Source organism: Salvia hispanica, chromosome 6 (assembly GCF_029641045.1).
Source record: "Salvia hispanica isolate PSC_SH4W2 chromosome 6, Shi_PSC_v1, whole genome shotgun sequence".
Classification (NCBI taxonomy): Eukaryota; Viridiplantae; Streptophyta; class Magnoliopsida; order Lamiales; family Lamiaceae; genus Salvia; species Salvia hispanica.
The window spans coordinates 12861073-12872675 of NC_142697.1; the positions used below are offsets into that span (position 1 = coordinate 12861073).

At 36.1% G+C, this 11603-nt stretch overlaps 1 protein-coding gene across 1 annotated transcript; it reads right to left on the reverse strand.

The window, feature by feature from the left end:
• Positions 1-3166: 3166 nt before the first annotated feature.
• LOC125205981 (uncharacterized) lies at positions 3167-9954 on the reverse strand. Its single transcript, XM_048105222.2, has 12 exons — positions 9522-9954; positions 9221-9285; positions 8767-9130; positions 8025-8202; positions 7711-7939; positions 7161-7300; positions 6667-6956; positions 6368-6580; positions 5760-6278; positions 4488-5153; positions 3730-4251; positions 3167-3636 (listed from the first exon to the last, which is right to left on the reverse strand). Exons 3-12 carry the CDS (start codon positions 9019-9021, stop codon positions 3409-3411), a joined length of 3240 nt encoding a protein of 1079 aa, XP_047961179.2. The 5' UTR covers positions 9022-9130; positions 9221-9285; positions 9522-9954; the 3' UTR covers positions 3167-3408.
• Between the last annotated feature and the right edge of the window lie 1649 nt (positions 9955-11603).

An 11603-nucleotide genomic window follows, 5' to 3' on the forward strand; every position in this document is an offset into this window, starting at 1 on the left:
ACTAGTGTCACTTTTTCTTCCTTACTAGTTACGATATTCATCTTTATAGATTCCTTCACGCTCTCTCTTTCATCCTTTTCAAATTTTAATACTCCCGTCGTGGGTAGAAAAGTTAGTGGAATGTGAGACCTACTTTTATAAATAAAATGTGAGTGTAATGAGTTGGTGGAACGTAGGATCCGCTTACCAAATATAGTTTAAATGAAATGAGACATTTATTGGTGGACAGATGAAAAAGAAAAAAATGGACATTTAATAGCAGACGGAGAGAGTATTTATTTAACCAGTATTTTTAATTAAGTTCGTATCTACTGTAAATAATGATTTACACATGGCTAAGGAATACTATAAGCATAATAGAGTTGAGATGAGAATATACACTTCATCCGTCCATTATTTAAAGAATTATTTTGTTTTTTGGATTGTCTATGATTTATGTTACCATTTATTTTGTTTCTCTTTTAATATACAAACCACACATTCCACCAACTTCTTTCACTTACAATTCAATATAAAACTAATTTTAAATGAGTCTCACGTTCTATTCACTTTTTTCGTTTACTTTTTTTCACATTGTCAAATAATTTCTTAAAATTTGTGACAAGTCAAAAGGGCTATTTAAATGGTGGAGAGAGTGAGTAGTTTGTAGTAATTCAAGACCATTGATTAACAAATCATCTAATTTTTGAGCTCTACAAATGAAAACGGATACGTTGTCAATCTAGTGTATGTTTGATTCACTTAGAGTTCGTTCAACCTCTGTTTTATATTTTGTTAATCATATTATATCAAAGGAAAGACAATTAATAAATTGATTTTTTCCTTTGATAGATGTGCAGGAAAAAGGAATATCGCATGCTTTCTATTGGGAAGGAATTGCACTGACAAAGTGACAAATTCATGATTAAAAGATCGTAAATTTGTTTCCAAAAAATGTAATCTATGCTTATTAAATTCATTAAAATATAGTTTGATAATGTGCATAAGATTCTACAAATTTTCAAATGTGAAGACGAGTGTGTGACTAAGTGGTTCACTTTTGAAAAACATGAGCATCCTTTCTTATCCACCGACCGACCACGTTGAACAAACTAAGCTTTATACTCTACATCTTTTCTGACTATAGATTTATTATTTGGCACACATTCCTATATACAAAGTTGTGCTTTATTTCCTTCACTACGCTATTTTTCAAAATACAAATTGCCTCAGATTCATATAGTTCATACTTGTAAGCTGTAAGTACATCACATTGCGTGACAGTGCACCACTGATGCCTGATTTCATACGTGGCAAATGTACATCTTTATCATTAGAAATTAGAATTCTAAAATAATTTATGAATTCTGTATTTTTAACCATTTGTTGAACTTCGGCCAACATCATAACTTTACCAACTTTGCTGCTTTTCCCCATTTATGGCCGAGTATTTCGGTAGACCAAATTGAACAATCTTTTTGGTTTGCGTGAATCAATCATATTCCCACGACTTCTCCCATATTACTTCGACTCTTTGTTATTATACGAATAATAGCATCATTGCTATCGTGATCACATTAACCTTGGGGGTTGTTTGAAATTTGTACAGAGGATTTCTTATGGAATGAATGGTGTAAGGAGAATGAATTGAACTAAATATAAAACATTTGTTTTTTGGCATGTGATTTTATGTAATAATGTTCTGTGAGTTAATGAATAGAAAATAAAAATAAGAGAGAAAAAAAATAGAAATATAATTTTTATTTCTGAAAATATTTTATTTTTAGTGAGACAACCCAAAAAATAAAAAATATTGCAGTCCAATCTCAAGTTTGTGTCATGTTGTGGATGCTCTAAATAAACACAAACACCATGATCTCATTTTGGCTTTATGCCAATCTCAACAAAAATAATACTAGTAGAGTTTAGAAAAATATTTTCGCTTTTGCTTGGTGGATCTTTGTCTTTTTGTTTAGGGCGTGTCTACTTCTGAATTTAGAGGTAACGAGAAAGAGTATTCCCATACATGTGTTATCACTCAGATTTAAATGTACAGAAACTTCAATAAATCCTGATGATAATTTAATGATTCAGTGCAAATTATAAACTGAATAAAAACTTCAAACTATAACAAAATATATCTATTTTAATTTTCCTTAGATATATACTAGAGTGAACTACAAAAATAGTCTCTGGACTATAAGTTTATCTCGTCCATAGTCCCTAAACTTTAAAAATATCGCCAGACATCCCTGACTAAGGGTTTATCTCAAAAATGGTCATTTTTCACTGTTTTCGGTCGAAAATACCCTTTTGGAGGGTTTTGGGGAGTTTGGGCAATTTGGTCTTTTTACACTTTTAACATTTTAAATCTGATATTATTTCAATTATGTACTAAATCTGATATTATTTTAATATTATCATTCTCCTTCCCTTTTGTCATCCTTCACTTTATTTCTTTATTTCAATATTGATTTAATTTTATAAAATTAAATTTTAATTTTTAATTTTTAAATATCAATAAATTTTTTTAATTAAAACTATTAATTCATGGACACTATATATAGTGATTAAAACTATTAATTTTTGCTATTTAATAATTTTTATAATTAAAAAATGTATTGATATTTAAAAATCGAAATTTAAAATTTAATTTTTTAAAATTAAATCTAACATTGAAATAAAGAAACAAAGTGAAGGATGATAATTTTGAAATAATATCAGATTTAATACATAACTGAAATAATATCAGATTTAAAATGTTAAAAGTGTAAAAAAACCAAATTGCCTAAACCCCCCCAGAAGGGTATTTTCGACCCAAAACAGTGAAAAGGGATCATTTTCGAGATAAATCCTTAATCCAGGGATATCTGGTGATATTTTTAAAGTCCAGGGACTATGGGCGAGATAAACTCATAGTCCAGGGACCATTTTTGTAGTTCACCCTATATACTAACAAATCCATAGCTTGTAAAAGTATGTGAGACGAATGAGACTGTAAGAGGCTTGTAAGAGGAGACTGTATATGATCATCAATACAACCAATGATCCCCAGATGAGCACAATAAGCACAAGAAACAACAAATAACAGGGGAGCTTATGATTACTGGACAACCAGTCAACATCTTCAACTTTATTGATAGTAAAAAATAACCACATTCTACTTGTACAGGTGAACTCAAGTCCCAACTAAAATGGGCCACTTTTATACAAGTTCAGCTCCAAATAAAAAAGATTGGGCCAATCCTAACTATGCATAGGCCATCAATGGTTGATAAGCATCTATTAAACGCAAATCTACACCATGAATTTGTTACTTTGGAACGAACAGAAACCAAGAAACTAATTGGAAGCAACTAGCTTAGGAAGTGAAAAAAAATGAAATTTACAGAGGATTCTAGCAAAATAAAAAAAACTACATCTTCCCTTCTATAACTGGTTCTTTACAATCCTAACATTGCTATAGAAGCGCCTAAGGTCTTTAATAGCCCTCTCTTCCATCTGAATCGAGCGAATTGATGAGGGAGCATCGACCTCCGGTTTGAACCAACGGTTCAAGCCAGCAGACTCCGATGGTGATCCCAGACCATTCATCACAGAGAAGCCAGTGGTGCTATTCTGTGGACTATGAGAAACTCCCAGCTGCAGCTTTTTTCCCTGAATAGAATTATAGCAGAGATTGTCGACTATTTGCAAGCTGCGATTTCAACACCTACTAAGTAAGAAAAGTACACGTATATATAGGTATACCTGCTGAAACTGGATATCCCTTAGAGATGGACGGGAAAGGGATGGTGGAGTTCCAGATGCCGCCCAAGGTGGCGTGTTTCCATCTCCATCAGGTAGTGATGCTTTTTGAGCAGGAGCCATAGCTATCGGAGAGGAACAAATGATGGAGCGTAGCGGGAGTTTCCCATTGTTTCCTTCAGCATGATCTTCTGACTCTTTCTTCTTTGTGGGCTTGGTCTCTGTCTTGCTCTGCTCGTCCTGTATAATGCGAAGTGACTTTGGTCCCCGAGAAGCTTTGGCACCACCCCAAGCAGGACCCTCACTTTTTGGCATCACCACGGGTGGTGGTGGAGCGACACTTTTTAGAACATCGTCTAGAGCACCACTGAGAAACATAGAAAGCCCGCCTTTTCTGTTCTTTTTCTTCGATGCAGTTGGAGCAACAGTCGCATCTAGGGGAATATTTACAGCTTTCTTACTATGAGATTCTGGAACCCTGGTCCCGTGAATTACCATGAAATTCCCAGAATTTGCAGCTTTCTCCTATAAATTGTAAAGAATATGGTAACCAACTGCTATACAATACCGACAACAACGAAGAGAGAATAGCCTAATCAATAAACAAAGTAATTGCTTCTATCTGTATATGCCTTTCCATCAACATAGTTGAGTAAAATGGAAAACATGCTAGTGAGATCAGCAAGCTTCCTTAACACAAAAATTGCATATTAATCACTAGAAATTTTCTTTCAAAGTTATAGAGGAGAATGATATCCCACCTGAACCTTATTGGTCTCTTCACCAACCTTGGCATCCTTGAAGCCCTTCATGATGCCTGGTTCAGAATCAATGGCTAATTTACTAGAGCATTCTTCCTTCTGGGCTGCCTTTCCTTTGTTCTTTCTTCTTTGTTTTCTAGATTCTGCTTTTCTACTTCCTCTTTCATCTACCACAGAAGATGCTTTTGTATGAACAGTTTCAATTGGTGCACCAAGCTCAGCGAGTGAATTCTCCAGTGCTGATCTCATTACAAGTTTCGAAATCTGCTGGCCATCGAGAAGATGGCCCCTAGATTGTTTTTCCTCAAGCAGCTCAATCTGCTGCAACTTTTTCCTCAAAGCTCTGATTCTTTTGTGGACACCTTCCACCGCAGCATCATCAAATTGTAAGAAACCATCTAACCTACGAGTTCCCTCATTGCAAAAGTTTAGCCCCTCTGTGCCATCATTGCGTGTCCTAAGTGTATCATCTTCAACATTCTCATCTTCACTATTTAAAATAGCTGGAAATTTAGCAGTGGGTGTAGGAAGTTGACGACAACTCCATGGCTCTGAAGACTTCAAGTCTAGAAGTTTCTCAAGATCAATTAAAATATCAAATAATGTGCCAATAAAAGTTTGCACTGCCACTGCCAGTATATAGTCTAGGTTACGAATCACAATCTCCTGCAGCAAGTTTTGGCATCTTTTAGGAAAGAAGAAACTTATAAAAACAATGAAACTAAAATATGGAGGAATAAGTAAAAGGAACATCAGTTCAGTTAACCAGGTGGAATTCTCCAGCATCTGAGCAGAGAACATCAAATTCTAATTGCAAAGGCAAGCGCCCTTAGAAGGTGCTGTGTGTGTTAAGCACTAAATATCATTTAATGCAAGAAAGGTGATCAGTATCATAAAGTTACTGAATTTGCTACAATTTGCAAGTTTGCAAGCAAGTGCTCTTTGTAATCAGGGACCACAAATAGCAGCTTACTCTTGATCCTACAGCCGAAACTCTGATTGAGGCTCTGAAAGCCTTGAGCTTCTGGTTGACTATTTTATTTTATATTTTAGATATTTCTAATTGGCTATTTTATTTTACTTTTATTTCAAGTTGAATACTGCTATAGCCTAATTAAATTATCAATATTGTGAGACATCCCTTAATTCAGGCGACAACTAATGTTTCTTTGACAACATAGTAAAGTGTCAAACCATAAAGAGTCTACAAGTGAATATAACACAATTAGGAAAAGTTGATGCAGATAGCAGAATTAGAGTCGTGAAACAGACCTCACAATGTCTCTTGAGATCATCTGCTCCCAGTGAATCTGCAATTTCGAGCACTTGTATGGCATTTCTTGGCTCAACCAAATGCTCTGCAGCTACCTTTTCACAAAGACTTTTTAAGCTCGGTACACTTGGCTTCTCATAAGAATTTCTAGAACCAGGTAGTGCTGAATGTTCAATGTCATCCTTCATGTTGGAAAAGACATCATCATCCTCTACGTCATCAAACATGAAGCCTTCACGCAGTTCATCTAATTCAACCTTGACCTTTTGCTTCGGACTACTAGTAGCCAACTGGGGAAGAAAGCATGGATGATAGAGTGAGCTAACGATCAACAAATGTGTTTCTCCAACTGATACCGAGGTTGCCTTCTTCACTCCATGCAGCCTCGCTGGAGTAGGTGGAGAATCTTGTCCCTTCTTACCATCCCACATGTAAGCATCGCCAGTCACAGTAACTGCAGCAGTCCAGTACTTGCCTGCAGATATGCTAGTTATCCCTTTCCCACATAGTGAATGTAACTGCAAGAAAGATGTGTGCTCATTGTTAATGCGAAATATTTGCTAGATGGCATCATGGTACAGATGAAATTCCCAAAGCAAAGTAAAACCTGGAGACACTGAAGTTCAGGATCTGAAGATGACCAGTAGAATAATGCACCATCATCTGTAAGCGCTATGCTGTGTGTCATCCCAGCAGCTATGGCAACAACAGTAAGACGTTCCTTGCGATGAAATTTCAGTACAGTATTTCCAGCTTTCTTTATATTTCTAGCAATGTTTACACGTCTAGGGTTAACAAGTCTATGACCCCAAGTGAATACCTGCAAACCGTCATATATTTAAGTCCATCCATTCTAGGTATTTCATATACAAACCTATAAGAAAATTGTAACAAAAATCTTTATACCTCCCCATCAGACCCTAAAACAATTGTGTGGTACTTTGCTGCAGAGACTCCAACAAGGTGTTTACCCTTCAAGTATGCCACTACCCTCGGGCTATAATTTGAAGCTGAGTTAGATGTGCCATAACCAAGTTGGCCCTCTTTATTGCAACCCCATGTATATATCTCACCAGCCTCTGAAACTACTGCTGTGTGTTTATTTGCTGCAGAAACAGCCATTATTCTTGCCTTCAAGGAACTGACTCTACGAGGAGTGGGTTGTGTGTCAACAGAAGTATAGCCAAGCTGACCCTCTGCAGAACATTAATAGATAGTATAATTGTATAATTACTTCCAGACATAACACGGTATATTGATATTAAACAAAATGTTACAATTTTCACAAAAAAACTCAGGACCATTAATTTTCCTCCAAAGTGTAAAAAGAAAGGAAAGCATGACTAGCATAAATGCACAGGCTATCATAAATTCAAAATTAGCCATATAACATCATCTACCTCTATTGGAACCCCAAGTAAAGACTTCTCCACCCTCTGTCGCAACAACAGTGTGATGTTTAGCAGCAGCAACAACCTTAACTCGCCGTGCACCTAAACCCATTGTCACTTGACGAGGAGTGATGACTGCAGCTTGACCACTGAAAGAAAACAGATGGTTAAGCTCATAGAAGTTTCACCCAAAAAGATCTATTCTAGGGGAATGATGGAACTTAGAGATTTCCTGAATAAGATCACATGTTTTTCTTGAACATATGAAATTAAATAATCCATCCATGAATCTTGATTTTTCACTAGTGCAACTGATACAACAAAATCAACAGAAAACATGGTAGCTACACAGGGAGCCAAGAGTCTAAAATTCTGACGTTCTTGACGTCTTGTAAAATTATTTGATCACATAATGTGGAAGCACATCATTCGATAAAGTGAAGAGTCATTGTATTTTGAGAAAACATTAAGTAATAATTTATTATTTAGATATACAAAAGCTTGTTAAGTCTTCAAACATTGAGTATAAGTATAAACACCAAAATTAATTTCATGTCACCCGTGTATATCAAAGTCAGGATGCCCTAGGCGACCACCCCTTCCAAATCCCCAAGTGTAAACCTCCCCACATGCACTAACTGCCACACTGTGGAACTTTGCAGCAGAAATAGATTTGATAAATGAGCCATGAAGAGATTCGACTTTGCATGGTAACTTCTGGATGTGCGCATTTCCAGTTCCAAGTTGATAGTTTACCCCACTGCCCCAGCTGAAGACCTCCGTAGTTACTGAAAATCAAAAGAAATAGATCAACATCCTCGATTATGTCAGCAATAAACGTAGAAAATCAGATTTGAGGAAACAGCTACATACCCGAACTGTTTTCCTTGCCAATAGTTTGCAGTACAGGCCCAGATATGAGATCAACCGGCGTTCTAGATTTCGAATCCCCCAGTATCAACGAGGCACCAAACTGGAGGAGGACACAAGCAACTGCTAAATGTCCAAAATGAAGAGCCCTGTGAAGGCTACTCCACCCTGATTCCCCATCCTAACAAGTGGTAAACTGATTTTTAGAGGAAGCGAGGAAACCATGTCTGCATTAATAAACCAGAAGAAAAGGACTCATAATACTGAAGCTTGAGATCTTTTATCCATTCCTACACCACCAAGATGAGCATCTATTCATGTAAATAGCATCTCCCTCATATTTCTTTTGCAAATGATGACCCATTTAATGAACTTTAACATTTGTTGCAATACAATGGAATAAGAAACTGGAACTTACATCAAGGTTATTGCATCCATCAATTTGGTCAAACAAACTTTATTCATACGCTAGATAAAAAAATGCACCACTTACAAGGAAATTTGGTAAAAGCTCTGTGTCATTAATCCACTTTAAGATTATATTTCTCTTCTAGTCCAGATTATGATAAACCAAAGGAAAGGAAAATCAATTACGATACCCCAAGGGCAGAGAAACAAGAACCCCACATGCGATGACCGGGATCAAGAAACAACTCCAAATCAGTCATCATATAACAACTCAAGTAAGCATCAAAGTTAATGTCGTATGTCGTGTAGAGTAGAAGATCAGAAGGAAAAAATGTACCCTTGCATTAGGGTCTGCACCAGCTTCAAGAAGCCTTCTTACAACTGGTATGTGGTTCCTCCAAGTAGCAATATGCAAAGGAGTGAGCCCAAACAGGTTCTTTGCATTAATGTTCCCACCATTTTTCTGTAGCATCACCAAGGCTGAATCTACATCAGGTACAGAGCCCTCTCGCACAACCAACCAGAGATCCTTACTCTGATTAGAACATTTACGAGATGTTTTCTGGGACGTAGGCGAAACTAAATCCTCCATTGGAATGAATAAATGACTACAACTCAGTAGCTATTTAGGTCTGCTGCCGCTCTTAGTGAATCCTCGCTCCAGATATATAATTACAAATTAGTGTTGCTCGGCGGTCCTTCTGGTATTGCAGAGGAACCAAATTAGATCCTTGACAAATAAATAATCAATAAAACAGCTCAATTCATCATTTTCCTACAAAAAAAAGCACCTGATTGATTCTTTCACGAACCGCTGACAACATTATTCACAAAACTTTCTGGAGACTAATAGAATCTGCAATGTGGAGTCTTGGGTGAGCAATTGTAGCAGTATGCAATAAGCTATATATGTGCCTACCAAATAAAGAGTTGATATACAAACTTTCTTCAGTCCCTCAATATTATGAGAGTCTGTGAATATGTAAACATAATAAAGTGTCTCTTGCAGTATAACATGACATTTAAGTCTGATAGGGAAATTAGCCAATTAGGCAAGGTAAAAAAGTTCCATATATGCCAGAAAGTACTTACTCGGCGAGAAATAATCAACACAAGATCATTCAAATGCCCCGCACAAACTATGTCAAGTTTGATCTTCATTATCAAAACAACTCCTAATTGAATTGAAAAACTAAAATCGTCAGAAGTCTGAATTACACACATCATAAACATGGCTGATCAGACCTCGAGATCTCAAGCCAAACACACACAAAAATCGCAACATGATTCAGCATTCTCATTTAAGCAAATTTGATCATCGAAATTCCACCGCATTTCCCAAAAGGAGAATTATCTTAATTGTTAAACCACACGTTCAATGTTGACATTGAAGTAATGGCAGAGACGCTCCACCACACCCCATGATTGCTTAAAATAAATCATATCCAGATAAAAAAAATTGAATGTTGAAAATAAGAATTTGGGGAAAAGAGAAGGATGTGGAGATGTTGGATTACGCAAACAAGAGGCGTACACTAAAAAGATCGCATCTTCACGAACGAGAAAAAATGTAGGGGGCAGAAATTACGCATTAAAAAAAAACACTAGAATTTAATGAATACATGTCCACCTTGGTTTATTAGGACAAGTCCATCATATTCATCGGAGTAGAATTTGTAACAGCCAAGGCTAACAAGTTCAGCACTCTCCCTCTCTCTATATATAAAATATGAGAAAATGTGTGCATTTGTGATTGGTTTTTAATTCACATCGTGAACGGAAGAAGAGCCAATGTACTTTCATAGATGCAAAGGTGAAGAACTCTTCAAGCAAGCTCAGAGGCATTCTCGTAAATTACATTAATTTCTTCGGACTAAAATACCCCTATATATGTTTGTAGAAATTGACGCCAAAGGAGTTTATGGGAATTTGCGGTCAGGATTTCTCGGCACCGCTTCACCGATCGCAAATCTTGGCCTGGTATGCTGACACGTGTCATGTAGTAGGCATTCGGTTGAGGAACAAAATTTTATACCTGAGATATTCCGCCCAAAATAACCAATTAAGTGTCCTTTTTCTGCCCAACTAATTTGGCAACTACCCATTTTCCGTTATTTATGTTAATTCTTAATCCACGACAATTTAGTACTTCTAAATTCCTAATAAAATTGTCCGTTTATGGCGTAATTACGTATGGTAATTAGATGTCAAGCTTAAGTATGGAAATTTGAAAATTGGCAATGTAATAAAAAATAGTAGTAGCAAAATAGTGAAATAAAGCGTAAATAAAAAAAATATATGTAAAAGCATTGGACTTTTTGGGGGAGGAGTGGTGCAACTAAAACAAAAATAAAAAGCCAAGATTAACTAACAATTAGGGCACGTTTGATAGCATGTGTAGGATATAGTAAGATATGTAACTCGTGATAAGAAATTAGTAAGATATGTAACTCGTGATAAGAAATGTGGACCGAAGTCAAGATTAGGGCAATATAAAGATTTTATAGTATCGTTTGATAGATAAAATAGTAAGTCAAGATTATGGCATAAATACAAGTAAAAAGACATTGTTGCCCTTTTTCTCGATATGTACTTTACTATGTTTTAATCAAATTCAACTTCCTTTGTTCTGTAAGTTAGCAACAATTTGCTGAAATTGGTCATTATCGGCGGCAATGTGTGCCTGATTAGCAATCATCAATGATTAATTAAAAATGTGAAGTTTGTTTAAATCTTTATCAAGAATGCAATATGATGCCAATTCATTGAGCAAATCCAGAAATCAAATGCCTTAGAATTTCGGTGAACATAGAGCATATCCACACTTCAACTTAGAGCATATAAACAAAATTTATAGAGGAGTAAAGGTCCAGATCTGAATTTGTATATATCACCGCTATCTTGAGATAAAAAAAAAATACAAAATCTCACACGAAATCGAGCCACAACAATTGATAAATTGTTCATTGCTTCAAGAACTCAGATGCAAATGCTCGATTATGGAAGAAAACAGAGAACACAACATAAACAAAAAGGCTTAGATCTAGAATTGTAATCATCACTGCCTCAAGAACTCGACGGCGGAAATGGATGGTTTGACAGTGTTCGCCGAGAGAAATCCTTACTATCGCCGGAGACGGCCAATTCCAGCCGAACACATCGAAGGATACAAAA

Excerpts from the sequence above, each read along its gene's own strand:
- LOC125205981 (XM_048105222.2), bottom strand. The coding sequence starts at position 9,021 with ATGGAGGATTTAGTTTCGCCTACGTCCCAGAAAACATCTCGTAAATGT. Across the intron at positions 6,581-6,666 it reads TTTTAGGGTCTGATGGGGAG|GTATTCACTTGGGGTCATAG; the intron begins GTATAAAGATTT and ends GACGGTTTGCAG. Across the intron at positions 5,154-5,759 it reads ATCTCAAGAGACATTGTGAG|GAGATTGTGATTCGTAACCT; the intron begins GTCTGTTTCACG and ends AACTTGCTGCAG.